Source organism: Coregonus lavaretus (assembly GCF_964263955.1).
Source record: "Coregonus lavaretus genome assembly, chromosome: 3".
Taxonomy (NCBI): domain Eukaryota; kingdom Metazoa; phylum Chordata; class Actinopteri; order Salmoniformes; family Salmonidae; genus Coregonus; species Coregonus lavaretus.
Genome location: NC_139990.1, coordinates 27934528 through 27957266, shown reverse-complemented (window position 1 = coordinate 27957266; position 22739 = coordinate 27934528). Strand labels below are relative to the sequence as shown.

Genomic DNA, 22739 nt, shown 5'->3' with positions numbered 1-22739 from the left:
TTGCTGGTCTGTCTGTATTAGGGTAGGCCCTTCCAAAATCTGTATGGAAGGAAAGGTGATGGCAATTTCTGAAATCAAAACTAATGTAATGACATAACTGAGATGGATGACTAACTGATGGATGTCCTAACTTGCTACATTAGAATTTTCCATTTTACATATTTTTCTTGAATAAATATTAGAGTTCTTGAATCTAAATATTCTTATATAAGCCCAAATGTAATAATGATAGATACAGTTTTGCTGTACTTTATTATTGAATTTGTGCACTTATGGAACTGTCCTTCAAATTCATGATGTTACGTAGGGCCCGTTTATTCGAACACTTCCCTATAAATAGAGTGCACCGGAAACGTTTCGTCCTCTTCTAGTGATCAAACATGGCGGTGAGTACAGCGTTTACACATAAAATGGCGAGTTTTTTCGGTTTACAGTTTAAATCCAGAATCATCAGCGTTATGTGGCCAATATCGCAGTGTTTTTATAACCAGAAATGAGTAGGTTCATGTGCAGCATTGAAATTAAGTTGTATTACGGCCAAAATATTATGGATCATTGTTTTAATTGAAACATCAGTAAGGGCTAGCGACATGGCTGTTGTAGTTGAAGTATCTCCCCGAATACATTTCTCATTACTTTGTTAGTTACCTCTAACTGGAAGGTCCGTATACGAACGGTGCGAAAATACTGTAAAAATTCAGCAAGAAATTGTGACATTTGACTCCGCAACATTGTGAATTTATAGCTTAACAAGCCAACTGTCTATTAGCATCTGGGGATCTGCACATGAATGCCCGTGTGGCAGGATTTAGTGGTTGGTTAGTCAGGAAGGTAAAGAACATCTTGTATCACGTGTTTGAATGGATTTAAGTCGGTGTGAACACGTATGGCGTTTTGGAAACAGCTTAAAGATTGCCAGTTGGGTCTATTGACAACATTGACCAGGATTTATTAGCTAACTAGTTAGCAACATGTTAACCAGCCTGCATAACAGACAGCTGATGTATCCAAACAGAAGTTACATTATTTACATTTTAGTGATTTACATTTACATTTTAGTCATTTAGCAGACGCTCTTATCCAGAGCGACTTACAGTTAGTGAATACATATTTTTTTATACTGGCCCCCCGTGGGAATCGAACCCACAACCCTGGCGTTGCAAACGCCATGCTCTATCAACTGAGCTACATCCCTGCCGGCCATTCCCTCCCCTACCTTGGACGACGCTGGGCCAATTGTGCGCCGCCCATGAGTCTCCCGGTCGCGGCCGGCTATGACAGAGCCTGGATTCGAACCAGGATCTCTAGTGGCACAGCTAGCACTGCGATGCAGTGCCTTAGACCACTGCCTACATTGTGTAAATGTTAACCTTCCAGCCTCCTAATGACAACTGTTTATTATTTCAACAGGAACAGAGCGAGAAAAAGGAGAACCCCATGCGTGAGCTTCGCATCCGCAAGCTCTGTATGAACATCTGTGTTGGGGAGAGTGGTGACAGACTGACCCGTGCTGCTAAGGTGCTTGAGCAGCTCACAGGCCAGACGCCTGTCTTCTCCAAGGGTAAGTATCCTAAGTGTTTTGATTGTTTGTGATTTTAATCTGTGGCTCGGTGTTTGATGGTTATTTACTATTTCGACAGACACATTCTATTTGACAGTGGAAAATGTGTTTTGCTTACAATGAGTCTTTCCCCTTCAGCCCGCTACACTGTGCGATCCTTCGGCATCCGCAGAAATGAAAAGATTGCTGTCCACTGTACCGTCCGTGGAGCTAAGGCTGAGGAGATCCTGGAGAAGGGACTCAAGGTGAACTTTCAATATTACACTTATTTATTACAAACACTGCATTAAATGTTTTGTGATGTGGTTTTCATGACCTTGCATATGTCTTAATCGCAATTCATTTGTCAAGGGAATGTTTCTGACACCTTTTTAGGGTGGGGCTTAGTGTAGTGGTAGCCTCTGTAAATTGGCTGCTGTTGGTAGCATTCTAGAGTTATGCATACTTTTAGGGCCTCAGGTAGCCCAGCGGTTAAGAGCGTTGGGCCAGTAAACAAAAGGTAACTGGTTTGAATCCCAGAGCCAACTAGGTGAGGTTTGTCAATGTGCCCTTGAGCAAGGCACTTAATCCCAATTTCTCCTGTAAGTTGCTCTGGTGAAGAGTGTCTGTTAAATGACTCAAATGTTTTGAGTTGTATCACTCATGTTCAACCTCAACCAATGGTGTTTTGTCAAGGGTTCAACTTTGACCTTTGTCCACATGGTTAGGAATGTGGTTAGGCATATTGCTTGAAGTGGCTTTATGTTGCCTTTACTAATTGGTACAACTCATCCTTCCAAAGGTGCGTGAGTACGAGTTGCGGAAGAACAACTTCTCTGACACTGGGAACTTCGGCTTTGGCATCCAGGAACACATTGATCTAGGAATCAAGTACGACCCCAGCATCGGTATCTATGGACTGGACTTCTACGTTGTGAGTGGCTTCAAATGCTTTAGAATGCTTTTTAAATCAAGTTTGGTTTTGATTTTACGTGCCTGTTGGTATACAAAAGTATTTGCATGCCTTCTAATCTAAACCACCCTCTATTCTCACTCCTTTCATTCTGTCAGGTCTTGGGCAGACCCGGCTTCAGCATTGCTGACAAGAAGCAGAAAACCGGTCGCATCGGTTTCAGGCACCGCATCCGCAAAGAGGAGGCCATGCGCTGGTTCCAGCAGAAGGTGAGGCTCAGTTTGAGCTATGATCTGACTGATTTTGTTTCAATCGTTTCTCTAAGGGTGGGCAATGGTACCCGCAAATGGCTGGCGTGGGACTTTTTGCTTTGTGGATGTACATCAGAAAGATGAATGTGATAAGTGTCTGAACCCCAGTTTACTAGTAGGATTGAATCCTCTTTTCCTAGGAGCAGTAATGCTTGATTCTATTAAAGCTGCAATAAGTTATTTTTTGGGGTGACTTGGTGAAATTCACACGTTATAGATCTGTCATTCTCATTGAAAGCAAGTCTGTGTGCACAAGCTGAAAATACAATAATTTTTGGTTTGTTATGGAGAATATATTTCACAGCGGTTTAGCTTGTACAATGACACTTTACACTATACTTGCTTGTTTTGTCACGGTAACTGGAATTAGGTGAACTATTAGAATTTTAGCAGCCTGTAAATGGCGCGCTATAACTGCATAGCCTGTCAAACTAGCTTTGAGGCAGGTGTTGCCATTTGGCAGGAATGAAGGAACTGAATTCCCACTGCCTATTTGCTTGTAAGATTGCTCATACCTGCTCTAATGCTATTGGAAGGGAACTGTCAGCTGACCCTTGTTTGACATTTTTGTAGCAAGGCTTTTATTTGGTGTGGATTTTGACAAGTCTGCCACTTATCTGCTCTTGATTTGTGAGTAGACTACTTTGCTGAGCATTGTAAGCTAATTGTGCTCTTCTTTTTCAGTATGATGGGATCATCCTCCCCGGGAAGTAAAGGAATACCATTGGCCTTGTTCATAACAATAAAATGACACAATTAACAGTTTGTTCTGTGGTTATTAAGTGATGTGTTATGCCTCCTATGCTGGCTTTATAGTTAAGTGAATCCAGATTTAGTTTAATCGTGCATAAGTGGAAAGGGTTGGCAATAGTAATGGGGCTACGGTAATGAGGATAGATTGTGTATTAAATTGGAAGAATGGAGCTTGCTGCTTTCAAGGGTAAATATTAATATGCAATGTTGGCGTTATGTGATTTGAGAGCATGCTGTATGGGTCTGTATTGCTGGGTTTTTGCCTTGGAAGCTTCCATTGCAACCCTGGACCTGTTCATGGCACAGTGCTATGCCAACGTTGACGACCTGGACAAGGGTCGCCAGATGCCCGTCCACTACGGCAGCAAAGACCTCAACTTCGTCACCATCTCCTCTCCTCTGGCCACCCAGATCCCACAGGCGGCGGGGGCAGCCTATGCAGTGAAGAGAGAGAACACCAACCGTGCTGTCATCTGTTACTTCGGAGAGGGCGACGCTCACGCCGGGTTCAACTTCTCTGCCACCCTGGAGTGCCCGCTCTTCTTCTGCCGTGACAACGGCTACGCCATCTCCACGCCGACCAACGAGCAGTCCCGCGGGGACGGCATCGCCGCCCGCGGTCCAGGCTACGGTATGATGTCTATCAGAGTGGACGGTAACTATGTGTTCGCTGTGTACAATGCTACCAAGGAAGCTCGCCGCAGGGCTGTGGCCGAAAACCAGCCCTTCCTCATTGAGGCCATGACCTACAGGATTGGTCACCACAGCACCAGCGACGACAGCTCGGCCTACCGCTCTGTAGATGAGGTGAACTACTGGGACAAGCAGGACCACCCCATCTCCTGGCTGCGCCACTACATGACGGCCCGCTCCTGGTGGTCCAAGGAGCTGGAGGAAGCAGAGCCATAAGATGGTGATGGAGGCGTTTGAGAAGGCTGAGAAGAGGCACAAGCCCCACCCTGACCTGATGTGTATGAAGAGATGACCCCTAACCTGGTCAAGCAGAAGGAGGCCATGTGGAGACACGTCCACTATCCCCTGGACGCCTACGCCAACTAAACACCACAACCACAGGGGGATACTACAAAGCAGGATCAATGAGTTAGCCAGCTAACTTTGATGAGCAACCAGAAATCACTTTATTTTCTGGTTTATTAAAAAAAGCTAAACTTGGGTATTTGTTTTTTTGTTGAATCAATTAGGTCATGCCCATTTCAAGCGTAACTATTTTTTTTTGGAAAGATATCAGAATATTTAGGCGCGCTTTGTATTCTACTGTATAGAGTTATAGTTCTGACTAGGCTATAAATCTTTGCTTTCTGTAGAGTAGTGGGAGGAAGGAGGATAATGTTAATCATTGTTTTGTTCCTGCTGTCCATCAACTGCTATGGGCCTCTGGTTTTTGTGCCTTGAATGAATGAGAGAGTGACCCAGTCATGTATTTGAACTATTCCAGAGCTGATTATCAAGCCCTTGATGAGGTGAATCAGTGAGCTAGTTCAGGGCTCTAACAAAATCGTAAAACATCTGCGGGTCCCAGAGGAGAGGTTTGAGTTAGAGGTTGGGCGGCAGGTAGCTTAGTGGTTAAGAGCGTTGTGCCAGTAACCGAAAGGTCGCTGGTTCTAATCCCTGAGCCGACTAGGTGAAAGATCTGTTGATGTGCCCTTGAGCAAGGCACTTAACCCTAATTGCTCCTGTAAATCGCTCTGGATAAGAGCGTCTGCTAAATGACTAAAATGTAATTTGTTAAAAGTATGGTCAAGTGGGTTGGTATATTTTGAGTAGCTGAAGCTGGTAGTAGTTTTGGAGGTAGTCTAGTTTAACCCCCCACAGTCTTTTGTCGCTTCAGAATGCCATTTGGAGTAAAAATAGCTGTATCCCACTGCTGGACCAGGGGACTCAAAGGTGTGCACATTTGTTGTTTTTTGCCCTAGCATGAGCCCAACTGAGTCAGCTAAAGGTTTAATTGAGTTGGTGTTGTGGCAAAAACTAAAATATGCACCAGTAGGTGTCCCCAGGACCAGAATATACAAACACTGGACTAATTGGTATGAGCACAGGGGCCATTTATGGTTTCCAATGGTTTATGCCACTTAACCAGGGTTTACCATGGTTTTCTAGCAAAATATAACAATATGAACAAACATGGTTATATTTTGCTGCATAGTGTGAGGATTGAAGTTAATTGAAGTGAGACTGAATCACCATTTAGATCAGATTGGCTTTATTCAGTGAAACCCCACGGTTACAGAGCATCTGGCACCTCTGGACACACAAACACAACACACTCCCCCGTGCCAGCCTCATCTCACATCTTGGTAAGAGCAAAATACAGGGATTTCTCCAATCAAATAAGCCAAATTAGCCTCATTAACATCAAATTGTTATGGTTGAGTCCTCAGACCTTTTAGAGTCCGACTCAACCCCTAGGTCTGCCTTGGCAGGTAGGTCCTCCCATCTTTAGGAGTTTCACTGACTCCATACCCTGGTAGCTTGTCATTGTATCACCTGGATGGAGATGGTTGAGGAGGACACTGATCGAAGACACGCGTGAGCAGGAGCTGAAACCCGTGGCCTAACTACAAAACATGACCTGAGCCAAATCTCTAAAAAAGCCACCCATTTTAATTTCCAAATCAGACTACTCAAGTCTGCTGAAAATTACAAAAAATGTCTGCTTTTTGGTTGTCTTTGGTAGGTGGAGTTCTGAGGCCTGTGAATGTCAGGGCCATGTTCTTGCTCACACATTCTCTACAATGTCATCCACTGACAAAAACAAGTAATGTTATTTTGACCTATAAAGTTGTTTTGTAGTATCTTAAACAGTCTAGATAAAGTAGGAAACGTGGCCCTAAGATTTTGCTGATGTGGCAAAATGAGGTAACTCTATTCTACAGTGCTGAAAACATCTGGAAAGCATTACTAAATTCCTGGAAAAGAGGATATGTAATGGCCTGGGATTGGTTTTTTAGAATCACACCATAATACGTCACAAAGGATATAAAACCATGTCTGAACAATAGAATAGGAAGAATAGCTAATCAGATTGGCTCGGGCTGTTTTCCAGACATCTGCAGGAGTCTGTCAAAATTCGATGCTGTAAACTCTTTGTTATAATAAACCTTTGAAAACAGAGTACAGTGTCGGCGGATTCCTTATCATCACAAGCATGGACCAGCAAAAGTGTTTCTTTTAGTAACCACAGTTTCCACCAGTCATTGTAACTCTATTATATTACATTTCACTTAAAAAACATGTTTAAATACTGTTCATGTAACTGGTTTCTTTTGAGCTAAACTACTTAAGACAAATATTTTACACTACAAGTATTTGTATAAATGGATATATTAGCTGATTTATTTTATTTAATGGGAAGTATTAAAGTTTTGCTGAAAATTGTATTGCAATAGTTGTCAAAAGCTTGTATGGCTCCATTTCTAACACCCAAACACACACCATTCACTCTAGTATGTACATTTGCACGCACATACACACATACACAAACACATTTCCGTAATCATATCACAGTTCTCACTTGTTCCACCTTGCTAACTAACTGCAATACATATTTTACACATACTGCAAATGGATTGTCATTTTCACATTCATCAACCACAGGTGTCATTCTATACAACTTCCTAATGTACGTCTAATGTTATCATTAAAGAAGTGAATAGTTATCCCTTCCATCTTTCCTGTTCATCTTTACTGCTCTGCTTCTCTATCTACCTCTCCTCAATTTCTTGCTCTCTGTCACTCCTCCCTTCCATCATCCTGCCTTCTCTCTCTTCACCTCTCTTTTTCTAAATCTCTCAGGCAGTGATGGGCTGTGGGACCACATGGCTCTTTCTCTGTGGCTGCTCCTCCTTGGTTGCTGGGGTATTGCGGTGCTGTTGCCTGCGGGGGGCGTGGCGGGGTGGGAGGGTCAGGGCGCAGCAGGATACACCCACAGTGGCCTCGGGCAGATCCTCCTCCATGGACCAGCTGTCGGTTGCCGGGGTGTACTTCTGCACGGCCGCCTTGTAGCGCTTCTCGGCCTCGTTCCAGCCACCCAGCAGGTACAGCTGTTCCCCGAGGGGTGACAGGCCTGCTGTGCTCACGCCCAGGGGCAGGGGGGAGGCCTGGCTCCACTCACCGTTCTCTGGGGAGAACACCTCCATGGACAGGACGTCCACACGGTCTCCGCTGGGGCCCAGCTGGCTACCACCCACCACGTATACCTTCCCTCCCAGGGTGGAGGAGCAGTGCCATCCTCGGGGGGTCTCCAGGCTGGCCTTCTCACTCCACGTGTCCGTCTCAATGTTGTAGCATGCCACGGAGCGCGAGTAGGCGCAGTTGATGTAGCCGCCGGTCACCAGGATGTCTCCAGAGGGCAGCACGGCACTGGTGTGGCAGCAACGTGGCACCTCCATGGGCGTCTTGAGCTGCCAGGTGTTGGAGGAGGGCAGGTAGCTCTCGGTGGTGGCCAGCAGGCCCTCCACGTTGCGGCCACCGATGGCGTACAGGCGCCCTCCAGTGGCCACCAGGCTGAAGTGGGTGCGGCGCTGGCGCATGCTAGCCAGATGCAGCCAGGTGTTGAAGCGAGGGTCGTACCTGAGGAGCAAGAGATGGACAGTGATGAGTCAGAATATTAATTTGTCTAAAGTGAAAATAAATCTACCCATAATCAAGGAACAGTCAAGTATGCTTTACTGCCTTATTATATTTACAGTATGATACATGTGTATGGACCTGGTTAGTGACTTTTCTCATGTGTGGGTGTTTGGTCATGCATATACAGTGGATATCCATGTACCTGCTGAGGGTGCTGACAGCGTGCTTGGCCTGGTTGCGTGCATCGTTCTGGTCCTCTCCTCCGGCCACGTACAGGAAGCCATCCATCACAGCCACACACTGGTTGAAGCTCTTAGCGGGCAGCTGGGACAGGTGGCGCCAGGTGGCCACACCCTCACGTGGGTCTCTCCACAGCACCTGGAAGGGAACCAACGTCAACAACTTAGCACTTCCCATTTTGGATAATACTGTTGAATCATGGTGATTGGTGAAACAGAAGGCTTCTAAAATGTTAGTTTACTTCTTCATCATGCCTTTGACCTCTGCCTAAAGTTTAGCCCCCCACCAGATCCCCAACACTCACCACTCTGCTCAGTGCCCGCTCGGTGATGGAGGGACGCCCCCCAACAGTCAGCAGGGTGGCCTGTCCGCCACGCACCTGCGTGCGGCGAGACTGCAGCGTGTTCTGCTGGTAGGGCAGCAGGTGGTAGTTCATGGCGTCCACCAGCAGGCGGTGGCAGTGAGGGTCCATCATCATCCTTGCCACGGGCTGGATCTCGCTGACCAACTCGCTGGCAGGGATGGTCTCGAAGCGCACATGGGACAGCAGCTCGGCGGCGTGCACCTGACGCTTGGGGTCGAAGTCCAGCCACTTCATGGCCAACTGTGGTTGAATGAAACCAGAGCTATACTTAGAATCCTGTTCTGTTTATAAATACCGCTCCCTCTCTGCCTCCTTGCTATGTCTCTCATCCCTACTGGTATTGTGTATTTATAACTATACATACAGTGAGTTATACTGACTGAGTATTTCTAATCAAAGTAGGATGTCACATAGTCTGGCAAGTGTCTGTGTACTAATGTCATGTGGCTATATCATGACTTTAACAGCTGGTCTGAGGCTGGATTTAGGTTTAGCTCAAAATGGCTACGGTTGGGGGTAGGGAATGAGGAGACCTGATCCTAGGTCAGTTATTACAGGCAGAAAAAGTAGGGTAAAAGCATGGTGAGCGGAGCTGACCTGGAAGGCGGTGACTTCAGATGGAAGCAGCAGGCTGTCCTCCTGGAGGAAGGCTGTGATCTGTTCCAGGGTCAGCTGGTTGAACAGGGGCGTCTCGGTGAACGCAACAAAGTTCTCCAGCACAAAGCGGCGGGCAGCATCGCGTACAGGAATCAAGCCGTAGGCGGCGGCGATGTTCCACACGTACACGCACGTCTGCACATTCATCTCGGCCAGCAGGAAGTCCATGCACATCTGGAGCAGCTGGGGGATCTGGAGGGTGGCAGCAGCTGACACAGTACAGCCGATGGTGTACAGAGACATGTGGACGCGGCCCAGGTAGGCAAATGTGATCACGTTGGCCAGGCCTGGGAATAGGGGGACAACATCATAGCTTTATTCATGTGTTTCTGTCTATTAATGCAGACTTTAAGAAATATTTGGACTGAACACAGTCCTGAAGTTCCCAAACAAGACTCTTGCTGCTGCCTCTAATAGATATCAGCTATATGTTAGGCGGGTTAGTTTGAAACCTACCAAGGGGGGAGAGTGAGGGCAGCTCTAGACGCTTCATTCCGGAGTCCTTGGCCAGGATCTCCCTGAAGTACTGGCTGACGGACGAAATGACCAGCTTGTGCACGTCGAAAGCCTTGGTCTTACAGGCCAGCTCCAGGTCGGTGAGGAAGCGCTCCTGGCGCATGCGGCTCAGCTCCTCCAGCAGGGCATTGCCGTGGAGGGGGCGGGTCACCTCACAGCCCAGGCCCAGGCCCTTCTCTCCGGGCTTGATGACGGGAGGGGGCAGGGGGAGGTTGAGATGATTAAGCTGCACGATGTCCAGTGCGGCCATTTCCTCGATCTTCTTCACGCCCTCCACCACCACCACTCCTCCTGCCATCTGAGTGGTGACAGTGGTCTCCTGGGCGACGACTGGCTCCATGGTAATCTTCTTTGTACGATTGGCCTTCTTCTTGGGGGCCATGGTGACGGTTACTTTGACAGTATGGTTTTAAAGGTTTTGGTTCTTGAGTGGTGACTGAAACACTGAGGGATGAGGACTCTTACTCACTTGCTGATGGGCCAACTAATCAACAAACTGACAAAACGGACTCTTTACTGACTGTGATAAGGTGGACTTTCTTTACTGACAAACACAACCACTGAAACACTGAAGGACAGACAGACTAGACTGGCTGGTGGGTTAACTATGTATTCTCTACTGCTGACAGAAGGGGTACGACGTGGACAGATTGACAGACACGGTGTGTAAGGGGGAGGTGGGTTGGTTGGTTTCAGTGCGACAGCACACAGGACCTGAAAAAAAAATAGAAAAAGCACTAAGTATCACAACATCAGAGAGAAAGACCATGGCAACACAGTAACAACATACTGTATACTCTTTATGTTTCTCTTGGTCACAGACCGAGTCTAAAAAAGAGGGGTGTGTGATTGACAGGTGTGGGTGTTTGTGGGGGCTTCCGGCTTCCAGAAATGCAGTGTCAGGTTTATGGTTTATAGCAGCCCGATGTGATTGTATTCATACTCACACACAGAGTCCCAGTGTATTTCAGTAGCAGAACAACTGGGAATCGTATTCATGTTTTAAATGGCCCTATAGGGGGGATTTTCTTAAGGTTACTTTAGTCATTCTATGTAGGGCTCTGCTTAAATTAACAAACCACTCTTAGAATTGTAGAATGTTGTACTACTAAGCATATGTACTACTAATGTATATTCCCTTTGTTTCCTCTTACTGTTTTAGTAGTTTTGAATGTGAAATTCTGTATAAAAGTTGGTTATACATGCTGTTTATACAGGTTGCTTACAAAAAGTGTAAACTCAATTTCAAAGTGTCTCACTCATTACAGCAAGTTAAGCAACACATACTTGGAAAAATAACATATCTCACTAGCTCAAAACATCCAAATCAAATGTATTTATAAAGCCCTTTTTACATCAGCAGTACACTCGATCCCTCCGATGTCAACAACTACAGACCAGTATCCCTTCTTTCTTTTCTCTACAAACTCTTGAGCGTGCCGTCTCTAGCCAACTCTCCTGCTATCTCTCTCAGAATGACCTTCTTGATCCAAACCAGTCAGGTTTCAAGACTGGTCATTCAACTGAGACTGCTCTTCTCTGTGTCACGGAGGCTCTCCGCACTGCTAAAGCTAACTCTCTCTCCTCTGCTCTTATCCTTCTAGACCTATCCGCTGCCTTTGATACTGTGAACCATCAGATCCTCCTCTCCGAGTTGGGCATCTCCGGCGCTGCTCACTCTTGGATTGCGTCCTACCTGACAGGTCGCTCCTACCAGGTGGCGTGGCGAGAATCTGTCTCCGCACCATGTGCTCTCACCACTGGTGTCCCCCAGGGCTCAGTTCTAGGCCCTCTCCTATTCTCTCTATACACCAAGTCACTTGGCTCTGTCATATCCTCACATGGTCTCTCCTATCATTACTACGCAGACGACACACAATTAATTTTCTCCTTTCCCCCTTCTGATAACCAGGTGGTGAATCGCATCTCTGCATGTCTGGCAGACATCGGATCACCACCTCAAGCTGAATCTCGGCAAGACGGAGCTGCTCTTCCTCCCGGGGAAGGACTGCCCTCTCCATGATCTCGCCATCACGGTTGACAACTCCATTGTGTCCTCCTCCCAGAGTGCAAAGAACCTTGGCGTGACCCTGGACAACACCCTGTCGTTCTCCGCTAACATCAAAGCGGTGACCCGATCCTGCAGGTTCATGCTCTACAACATTCGCAGAGTACGACCCTACCTTACACAGAAAGCAGCACAGGTCCTAATCCAGGCACTTGTCATCTCCCGTCTGGATTACTGCAACTCGCTGTTGGCTGGGCTCCCTGCCTGTGCCATTAAACCCCTACAACTTATCCAGAACGCTGCAGCCCGTCTGGTGTTCGACCTTCCCAAGTTCTCTCATGTCACCCCGCTCCTCCGCACACTCCACTGGCTTCCAGTTGAGGCTCGCATCTACTACAAGACCATGGTGCTTGCCTACGGAGCTGTGAGGGGAACGCCACCTCCTTACCTTCAGGCTCTGATCAGACCCTACACCCAAACGAGGGCACTGCGTTCATCCACCTCTGGCCTGCTAGCTCCCCTACCTCTACGGAAGCACAGTTCCCGCTCAGCCCAGTCAAAGCTATTTGCTGCTCTGGCACCCCAATGGTGGAACAAGCTCCCCCATGACGCCAGGACAGCGGAGTCACTGACCACCTTCCGGAGACACTTGAAACCCTACCTCTTTAAGGAATACCTGGAATAGTATAAAGTAATCCTTCTACCCCCCTCCCCCTCCCCCACCCCCCCATTAAAAAAAAGTTGAATGCACCAATTTGTAAGTCGCTCTGGATAAGAGCGTCTGCTAAATGATGTAAATGTAAATGTAAACCCAGCCTGAAACCCCAAACAGCAAGCAATGCAGATATAGAAGCACGGTGGCTAGGAAAAAGCTCCCTTGAAAGGCAGAAACATAGGAAGAAACCTAGAGAGGAACCAGGCTCTGAGGGGTGGCCAGTCCTCTTCTGGCTGGGCCGGGTGGAGATTATGGCACATTCACAGACACACAAGCGTGCTCATGTCACCTAAAAACACACTAAGGGCAAAGCAAGCATGGCAGTGCCCCTGCTGCTTCGATTACTACCCAGTATACCCCCTCTCTTGTTCCTCATCATACCCTCCCAGTAATTTGAATCACTAAATCAAAAGTACCTTCATTTAGCACTTATCACTTTGTAAACAAACACAGAAGGACAAGCTGTGGCTGTAGCCTTCATAGATATAAAACTCTGATCTCTATGGTGGCCTTGCCTCCCTGATACAGGATACAGTCTGGGGCCAGTTGCCATGGACACCGAGCAATCCATCCCATTCCCTATGACAACAGGACAGGCAGGGACAAATACAATCACTTTAGTGACTGTAACAGATCCTTTGTATTCAGTGGCACAAGGGTACATTATAATCAACATTAAAGGACCAAAACCTGGAAAACGCTGCTGCCTCTCTGTTATTTTTTTACTCTTATTATCTATCATGATGCCTAGTGACTTTACACTGCCTTCATGTACATATCTACTTCAAATACCTTGTACCTCTGCACATTGATCTGGTACTGGTACTCCCTGTATATACCTTAATTCTTATGTATTTTATTATTCGTGTTGTTATTATAATTGTTTTAAACTCTGCATCGTTGGGAAAGGGCTCGTAAGTAAGTATTTCACAGTAAAGTCTACACCTTTTGTATTCGGCGCATGTGACAAATAAAATTGGATTTCATTTGATTTGTTGTGATGGAATTGACCCCTGAGTGTTCTACTCTGGGCAAAGAGTCTCATTGTTGTGTTAGCACAGACTGGAATATGTTCCGGGACTCATCCGATGGCATTGAGGAGTATACCACATCAGTCACCAGCTTCATCAATAAGTGCATCGATGATGTTGTCCCCACAGTGACCATACGTACATACCCCAACCAGAAGCCATGGATTACAGGCAACATCCACACTGAGCTAAAGGGTAGAGCTGCCACTTTCAAGGTGCAGGACTCTAACCTGGATGCTTATAAGAAATCCCGCAACCATAGTCCCTGTGCCCAAGAACACCAAGGTAACCTGCCTAAATGACTACCGACCCGTAGCACTCACATCTGTAGCCATGAAGTGCTTTGAAAGGCTGGTCATGGCTCACATCAACACCATCATCCCAGAAACCCTAGACCTGTACTCCCTGTTCACCCATGACTGCGTGGCCAAGCACGACTCCAACACCATCATTAAGTTTGCCGACGACACAACGGTGGTAGGCCTGATCACCGACAGCCTATAGGGAGGAGGTCAGAGACCTGGCAGTGTGGTGCCAGGATAACAACCTCTCCCTCAATGTGATCAAGACAAAGGAGATGATCGTGGACTACAAGAAAAGGAGGGCCGAACACGCCTCCATTCTCATCGACGGGGCTGTAGTGGAGCAGGTTGAGAGCTTCAAGTTCCTTGGTGTCCACATCACCAACAAACTATCATGGTCCAAACACACCAAGACAATCGTGAAGAGGGCACGACAACGCCTATTCCCCCTCAGGAGACTGAAAAAATTTGGCATGGGTCCTCAGATCCTCAAAAAGTTATACAGCTGCACCATCGAGAGCATCCTGACTGGTTGCATCACCGCCTGGTATGGCAACTGCTCGGCCTCCGACCGCAAGGCGTTACAGAGGGTAGTGCGTACGGCCCAGTACATCACTGGGGCCAAGCTTCCTGCCATCCAGGACCTCTCTACTAGGCGGTGTCAGAGGAAGGCCCTACAAATTGCCAAAGACTCCAGCCACCCTAGTCATAGACTGTTCTCTCTGCTACCGCACGGTAACCGGTACCGGAGCGCCAAGTCCAGGTCCAAAAGACTTCTTAACAGCTTCTACCCCCAAGCCATAAGACTGCTGAACAGCTAATCAAATGGCTACCCTTTTTTTACGCTCCTGCTACTCGCTGTTTATTATCTATGCATAGTCACTTTACCCCTACCTACATGTACATATTACCTCAATTACCTCGACTAACCTGTACCCCCGCACATTGACACGGTACCGGGACCCCCTTTATATAGCCTCGTTATTGTTATTTTATTGTTGCTCTTTTATTTTTACTTTAGTTTATTTAGTAAATATTTTTCTTAACTCTTATTTTTCTTAACTGTGTTGTTGGTTAAGGGCTTGTAAGTAAGCATTTCACTGTAAGGTTTACTTACACCTGTTGTATTCGGGGCATGTGACAAATACAATTTGATTTGATTTCGCTTCATGCCTCTGTTATTTTTGTATTAATCTGCAGAGAAATATCACAAAGTATGTAAAAATCATGTTGAATTTCTGTTTCTATTTGTACATGTTTGTGTGAAAGGACATTTGCGCTCTCTAAAAAACCAAATCAGATAGGCTAAATGGAGATTCTTCACTCTATGCTGCTGATGTTCTCAATAAACAGAATACCTTTCCATGGCCAGAGCCAGAGTATAACAGTATGTCAGAGTGCAGATGCTTTCCACCACGTGTGTTATGAAAAGACATACATGGGGATCCTGGCAGAAATTGTCCCTCAGCCAACACTATTTATGTCCAGACTGTTGTTTACAGATCACCCGCAATGGATATATGGGTCACCAATCCTCCTTGACCTATCAAAATGGTGTACATCTCCTCAATGTACTATGATATATGAAGTACCAGTTTTAAGAGATAGGCCTAGGTATTTTGATGATGTCTGATGTTGTGCTATTGTTGTGTCTATATGCTGGGTGCCCAGTATAGGGGATGACACAGCAGCTGTGACTCCCACCAACCTTGGTTCCAGATATTTGTGAGGGTTAATGTGCTATGTGAAGGTTATTTTCATTTGATGTAATCACATCATATTGTTAGCTACATTGGTAGAATTTTGCTGAACATTCTAAGGCCTTTGCAAATGGCTTCCTTTGGTGGTCAGGTTCTTGCCCACCAGCAGAGAAGATCTAAGAAAGTGGTCTCAGAGATATCAGGTACATTATTAAGCAGCCTAAACTTGTGTTGTTGACGTTTCAAGGCAGATGCATATCGTCACTTATCATCTCTTTCCCCCATCATTCCAATAGTTCTCATCTCTGGACCAGCTATAGGTCAGTAATGGTAGGCTATAATTTCGGCACCCAGAACAAATCTTGCGTAAGGGGTGGCCTTTCGCCTCTGGCCATCTACTCGATTTTGTCAAATATGTTACAAGATACTAGTAGTAGTGGTACAGTACATCACTGGTGACTGCTGTTTCATCTTTTTTGGGGGGTGTTGCGACAGACAGTTCTAATTCCTAATTCTATGTTGCGACATCCTACTAGGTGGCACCTCACATCCTCCCTTTGGCCTGTAACTAACTCTAACAGTGTCAGCTCTCTCTCACATGACACCAACAACAGCTGCTGTCCTGTCTCCCTCTCCATATGTGGGGAGCACAGCCCAGTCACAAGCATCTTCCACTGGACTGACCAGGGCTATTTTAAAACACAAAGTTCAGAGATAGAGAGAGTAGGAAGGGAGGGAGGCAGAGCATCAAATACAGTATGCATGTGAATCTTTGTAAAAAATTATACAAGCTAGTTGAGGTCTGAGGCAGAGCTTATTGTTGGAGGATGTGGTGTAGGCTACTTCTCAAATGTGTATTGGAGTGTGCAGAGCCGGCCCTAGCCACTAAGCGACTGCTTAGGGCACAGCGAGTCTTACTGTTGAGAGTTAGAATAGTAGAACACACAAGGTGCGATGTATAAATTTGGTTGTGCATCAGCAGTTTTTCTCTTGTTATGTCAGTCACTGACAGTCACTCAATTTGCCCATGTCAGCCAAAATGGTTTAGATTGGTAAATTAGTTTAGCCAGCTGTCTGAATTTGTAGTAATCCTTGTCGAATTACTGACCAGGCACGTTCTGATTGTATTATGATTGTGACGTCATGTTGTAAAATTTCTCACAGCGTGAATATGATCCCAGTTCAATAATAAATTGCACGCGCGTCTCTTTGTGTGGATGGTTGAGCTCGTGCGGATGTCTCTCTCACCCTCGAAAAACTGTTTTGTGGGCCCGTGCATTTGCTACATCTGCTTTGCCTCGCTCGTCAAAGTGCTGAGGGTTGATGTGAGGAGATTTTTTGCAAAGACTTGGCTATACTTTTTTAATTGATAGTGCATATATTTGTTCAAGACGGCTATCTCAAAACAGTACTTGGGAACATCTGCTGAAGGAAACTATCTACTAGGTAAGTGCTAACTTTCTATCTTTCTCAGTCACACGTAATCACAAACTAATGTTACTTCTCCTTTGCTAGCTAGCCAATGCAATCCATATTGCGGGAATTCAGCGTTACAGCGTAACACAATCACACCAAGCAGCTGAAATGACAGCAAATTGTGCATTTTCATTAGTTTTTCCTTAGTTTCTATTGCCAATTATTTGGATATACTATTATAATAATGATCCTGATAAATGAATTTGCCTGGATCAGAGAAGCTGTCTGTCTCGTCACGTTCATATGCATGGCACCGTGGAGATGACATACAAAAAATGGCAACATGTTGCATAGGTCGGATAGGCACACAGCGAGTCTTATATTAACCCTTGCTGTACCAAACCAAATGCTAGGCTAGTAGCATGGGGAATAAATATTGTCTAGATGCCTTTTTCCAGGGGAGATTAAGTTTATAAATTGACTGGCTGGGCTGTGGGACAGTGGATGGGTATTGATGAATCTAACCCGTGGAATATGGGGATTGTGGCGCTTTAACTCCCTGCTATCAACCAATCAGCATCCAGGATCTAAACAACCCGTTTTTATAACTGTGCTATTACAGTTATTATAAATTAAGATGAAAGAGTGTTTTCCTTTGTTATATCTAATGTACTGTTTTCACATTCTATAAGGTTGAGGAGTGCAGAGTGTCAACTCTACTATAACAAGAAAACGCGGGACCCTGTGATGCATCCTATCGAAGTTAGACAGGCATGGTCTATTCTGGGCCTCTATCTCATAGGCCCTTTGAGAAGGGAACCGCGGCTGGTAACCAATATGCCCTAACCATGACTGACCTCTTCAGCAAATGGGTAACTGCTGAACCCTTGGAGGGCAAATCGGGAACAGAGATAGCTTCAATAATCACCAACAAACGTATTGATTTTGGACTTGTGGACAACATCATCACTGACCGGGGAGGTGAGTTTGCAAACGATGTACAGTACCAGTCAAAAGTTTGGACACACCTACTCATTCAAGGGTTTTTCTTTTTTTTAAACTATTTTCTACATTGTAGAATAATAGTGAAGACATCAAAACTATGAAATAACACATATGGAACCATGGAGTAACCAAAAAAGTGTTAAACAAATCAAAATAGATTTTATATTTGAGATTCTTCAAAAACCACGCTTTGCCTTGATGACTGCTTTGCACAACTCTTGGCATTCTCTCAACCAGCTTCACCTGGAATACTTTTCCAACAGTCTTGAAGGAGTTCCCACATATCCTGAGCACTTGTTGGCTGCTTTTCCTTCACTCTGCCGTCCGACTCATCCCAAACCATCTCAATTGGGTTGAGGTCGGAGGATTGTGGAGGCCAGGTCATCTGATGCAGCACTCCATCACTCTCCTTCTTGGTAAAATAGCCCGTACACAGCCTGGAGGTGTGTTGGGTCATTGTCCTGTTGAAAAACAAATGATAGTCCCACTAAGCCCAAACCAGATGGGATGGCATATCGCTGCAGAATGCTGTGGTAGCCATGCTGGTTAAGTGTGCCTTGAATTCTAAATAAATCACAGACAGTGTCACCAGCAAAGCACCCCCACACCATCACACCTCCTCCTCCATGCTTTACGGTGGGAACTACACATGCGGAGATCATCCGTTCACCCACACCGCGTCTCACAAAGACACAGCGGTTTGAACCAAAGATCTCCAATTTGGACTCCAGACCAAAGGACACATTTCCACCGGTCTAATGTCCATTGCTCGTGTTTCTTGGCCCATGCAGGTCTCTTCTTCTTATTGGTGTCCTTTAGTAGTGGTTTATTTGCAGCAATTTGACCATGAAGGCCTGATTCACGCAGTCTCCTCTATGTTGAGATGTGTCTGTGACTTGAACTCTGTGAAGCATTTATTTGGGCTGCAATTTCTGAGGCTGGTATCTCTAATGAACTCATCCTCTGCAGCAGAGGTAACTCTGGGTCTTCCATTCCTGTGGCGGTCCTCATGAGGGCCAGTTTCATCATAGCGCGTGATAGTTTTTGTGACTGCACTTGAAGAAACGTTCAAAGTTCTTGACATTTTCCGTATTGACTGACATTCATGTCTTAAAGTAATGATGGACTGTCGTTTCTCTTTGCTTATTTGAGCTGTTCTTGCCATAATATGGACTTGGTCTTTTACCAAATATGGCTATCTTCTGTATACCTCCCCTACCTTGTCACAACACAACTGATTGGCTGAAATGCATTAAGAACAAAATAAATTCCACAAATTAACTTTTAAGAAGGCACACCTGTTAATTGAAATGCATTCCAGGTGACTACCTCATGAAGCTGGTTGAGAGAATGCCAAGAGTGTGCAAAGCTGTCAAGGCAAAGGGTGGCTACTTTGAATAATCTAAAATACAAAATATATTTTGATTTGTTTAACACTTTTTTGGTTACTACATGATTCTATTTGTGTTATTTCATAGTCTTGATGTCTTCACTATTATTCTATAATGTAAAAATAAAGAAAAACCCTTGAATGAGTAGGTGTGTCCAAACTTATGACTTATGTAGTCTTGCTGTCACTGAGGTCAAATATTGGTCATGAAAAGTCTAACACTTTCTAATCATAACCATGCAAGTACTATGGTTGTCACCTTTTCTTTTTCAGCTCAACAGATCCAAATATTTAGACAGAAGGTTTGCCCAGCTAGAAGCAGAAACGGAGCTAGTTGCAGAAATGGAGTCCAAGAATGTGATTATACAAATGTATTAGAAGTGTAGTAATTAATGTAATCTCTAACGCAAACATCTCCCCTCGTACACCATGTATTAACAGTTTACTTTTCTCTCAATAGGTGTAAATACTTCCCATACAGTTGAAGTCAGAAGTTTACATACACCTCATATCTACTCATTTGATTTGCTTTTTTAAGTGTCAAATGCTGAGACGTAACTTGTTTATGCAGGTTTTACATCTAATGCTTTTGGTCTGATATCTGCCAGGAGGGAGGATGATAGTTTTATTTTGGATAGCCTGTAATGTCTCTTCCCCTTATACCCTGAAATATAATCTGTTACCTGTCATTTTCTGTTATCAACCTACGAATTAAGCATATGGCCATACATGACATCAAGGACTTGTTTTCTCCTTGGCAATATTCTGGCAACAAACTTGGAAGACACACTCGAGTCTTCAGTTCCACATTACGACAGTGGAGCTCACTCAAGTGACAAATGACAGCAAAAACAGATGCTTTTGGAGAAATTGCAGTACCATTGGTTAGTTATATAAATCTTTGGTAGTGTTGATAGTTGATTTGGCTTTACCACGAATTATAATTGCATTTCTCTCTGCCCCATGGCAAAACTAAATACAATTGTATGAAATTAGTTATAAAATAGATAAATATTCTCTCCACCTCATGGGAAAATGTGTAGAATAGCAGCAAACGTGCTTTAAAACTGCAAAATGTTCTCTACGCTCCATGGCAAAATGTGTAGAATTGCAGGAAATTAACTCTAAAGCGTAGGGCTAAAGACTAGTGTGCCAAAACCTACATACTGAACATATGTCTTTGTTGAGGATGATGAGGGTCAGAATTGGAAGGAAAGAAGGATAATAATACTACCAGATTAAATGGTTTAGGTTAGGAACAGAGAACAGTTTATGACGTTAAGGCAAAAGGAGGAAATAAATTAAAAGGGGGCATGAACATCAGAAAAATAGCAGAGATGGAATAAAAGTTGGCGGGAATTATATTGGAACACGGCCGACGTAGCTGTGTAGGTGACACCATGACAAAACAAACACAAAGCCAGGAAGAATGATAATTAGTACTAACACTAACACTTTTAGATGCAAAATCTCAAAGCGCAAAACTCACTGTACACTGGCATGCAGGAGCTCTGTGCAGTACACTGCCATCATGCGTCTGACTCCCACCTACCCAGTGTCAGAATTCCTTTGCCTATCTCCAGAGATTATTTCTAGATGTTGAGGCTAGAGCTGGAATGAGTTACCCCCCCCCTCGCATTTAATGTGTTTGAGCTGTGAGTGTGTGTGAAAGAAAATGCAACTTCAGATTCTACATAGTGCCAAGTTGAGGCTAAAATGAATGTGTTTGAAAAGGTACTTATTTGGGTATTTCTTTCATGACAATGTCTGCACACTTTGTATTTTGTGTTATTGTCGATAGTTAAGTTGTACAGTTCTGGTGAAATACAAGAGCGCAGCAGTTCGACTTCTAATGTCAGCATATTGCATATTATATATAAATGCTTTATGATTAGGCAATAGGCTGTCTCATAAAGTTGGATAAATTATGACTCAAATTAGACATGCAAATCATTTTATGAAAAATACAGTCAAAATGCTTACCTCTCTCTCCACTCACTTTCCACTCACTCTTCTTCCTTATCTTTCCTCGTTACTCTCTTGGCTTTCTTTCGCTTTGTTGATTTTCGCTCACAGGTTACTCTCTCTTCCTCTTTCCTCTGTCCCTCCGTCCTCTGTCTGTTTGTCAGTGCACTGTGGTTCAGTGTTTGAGTGAGTCAAGGTCCAAGCAAGTCTATGAAATGAGACACCCTCCCTCCCTATTTACCAGCTCCCACCACCTACAACTCCAAATACAGGCACCCCCTCCCTCCCCACCAAAAATACTCCATATGTGGCCAGCCCTCTGCTATCCCACCCCCTTCAGTCACTCGGCTGGGCAGACAGGAGAGGGGCTATTTGCTCTCTGTATGCCAATATGCTGTGCTCAAGTTTCTGTGTTTGAATGGTTGTCTCACAGTCTCTCTCTCTCTGTGTTGTGTGTGTGTGTGTGTATGTGTGTATGTGTGTATGTGTGTGTGTGTGTGTGTGTGTGTGTCTGCCTGTCTGCCTGTCTGCCTGTCTGCCTGTCTGCCTGTCTGCGTGTCTGCGTGTCTGCCTGTCTGCCTGTCTGCCTGTCTGCGTGTCTGCGTGTCTGCCTGTCTGCCTGTCTGCCTGTCTGCCTGTCTGCCTGTCTGCGTGTCTGCGTGTCTGCGTGTCTGCCTGTCTGCCTGTCTGCCTGTCTGCCTGTCTGCCTGTCTGCCTGTCTGCGTGTCTGCGTGTCTGCCTGTCTGCCTGTCTGCCTGTCTGCCTGTCTGCGTGTCTGTGTGTGAGGAAGAGGCTCTGGTGCTAAACTTGGAGTTGTGTTATGTTGACACTCCGAACATTGTAGAGATTCTATCAACAAGAAAGGTCACATGCACTATGACACTGACAACAATATAATTTGATTGATTATGAACACATTAACATATACATTCCAGTATTGTAAGGGTAATAACCAATGATGGTAAAAATGTGTTTTTATAAAAACTGTAAGATGTAACATTTCTATAGGGCCATATCAGTACATTATCACCAATATCATTATGATGGCACAAATAATATTAAAGGCCCAGTGCAGTAAAAATGTGATTTTCCTGTGCTTATTATATATTTCCACACTATGAGGTTGGAAAAATACAGTTTCATTGTGAAAATTATGATAATGCCCTTTTAGTGTAAGAGCTATTTGAAAAGACTATGCTGTAAATTAGTTAATAGACCAATAAGAAAGAGTTAGACCAATAACAGCTAGTTATAATTTTTCCCCTCCCCACTCAGGACACTCCCAGACAGTCCTAGCAAATTCTTGCTTGAGAAATTCCT

At 44.9% G+C, this 22739-nt stretch overlaps 2 protein-coding genes and 1 pseudogene across 3 annotated transcripts; 2 read left to right on the top strand and 1 right to left on the bottom strand.

Moving 5' to 3' along the window:
* Nucleotides 1-343: 343 nt before the first annotated feature.
* On the top strand, nt 344-3524 carry LOC311110583 (large ribosomal subunit protein uL5). Its single transcript, XM_084153099.1, has 6 exons — nt 344-386; nt 1411-1561; nt 1700-1806; nt 2343-2474; nt 2612-2722; nt 3449-3524. Exons 1-6 carry the CDS (start codon nt 381-383, stop codon nt 3476-3478), a joined length of 537 nt encoding a protein of 178 aa, XP_084009225.1. The 5' UTR covers nt 344-380; the 3' UTR covers nt 3479-3524.
* Nucleotides 3525-3754: 230 nt separating this feature from the next.
* On the top strand, nt 3755-4603 carry LOC311107006 (2-oxoisovalerate dehydrogenase subunit alpha, mitochondrial-like; annotated as a pseudogene). The gene has a single exon. The product of its transcript is annotated as a 2-oxoisovalerate dehydrogenase subunit alpha, mitochondrial-like (transcript).
* A 2124-nt stretch (nt 4604-6727) lies between these two features.
* Nucleotides 6728-21558, bottom strand: LOC311108830 (kelch-like protein 31). Its single transcript, XM_084151593.1, has 6 exons — nt 21438-21558; nt 9828-10601; nt 9312-9658; nt 8655-8954; nt 8313-8488; nt 6728-8110 (listed from the first exon to the last, which is right to left on the bottom strand). The coding sequence occupies exons 2-6, from the start codon at nt 10267-10269 to the stop codon at nt 7330-7332; spliced, it is 2046 nt and encodes a 681-aa protein (XP_084007719.1). The 5' UTR covers nt 10270-10601; nt 21438-21558; the 3' UTR covers nt 6728-7329.
* Between the last annotated feature and the right edge of the window lie 1181 nt (nt 21559-22739).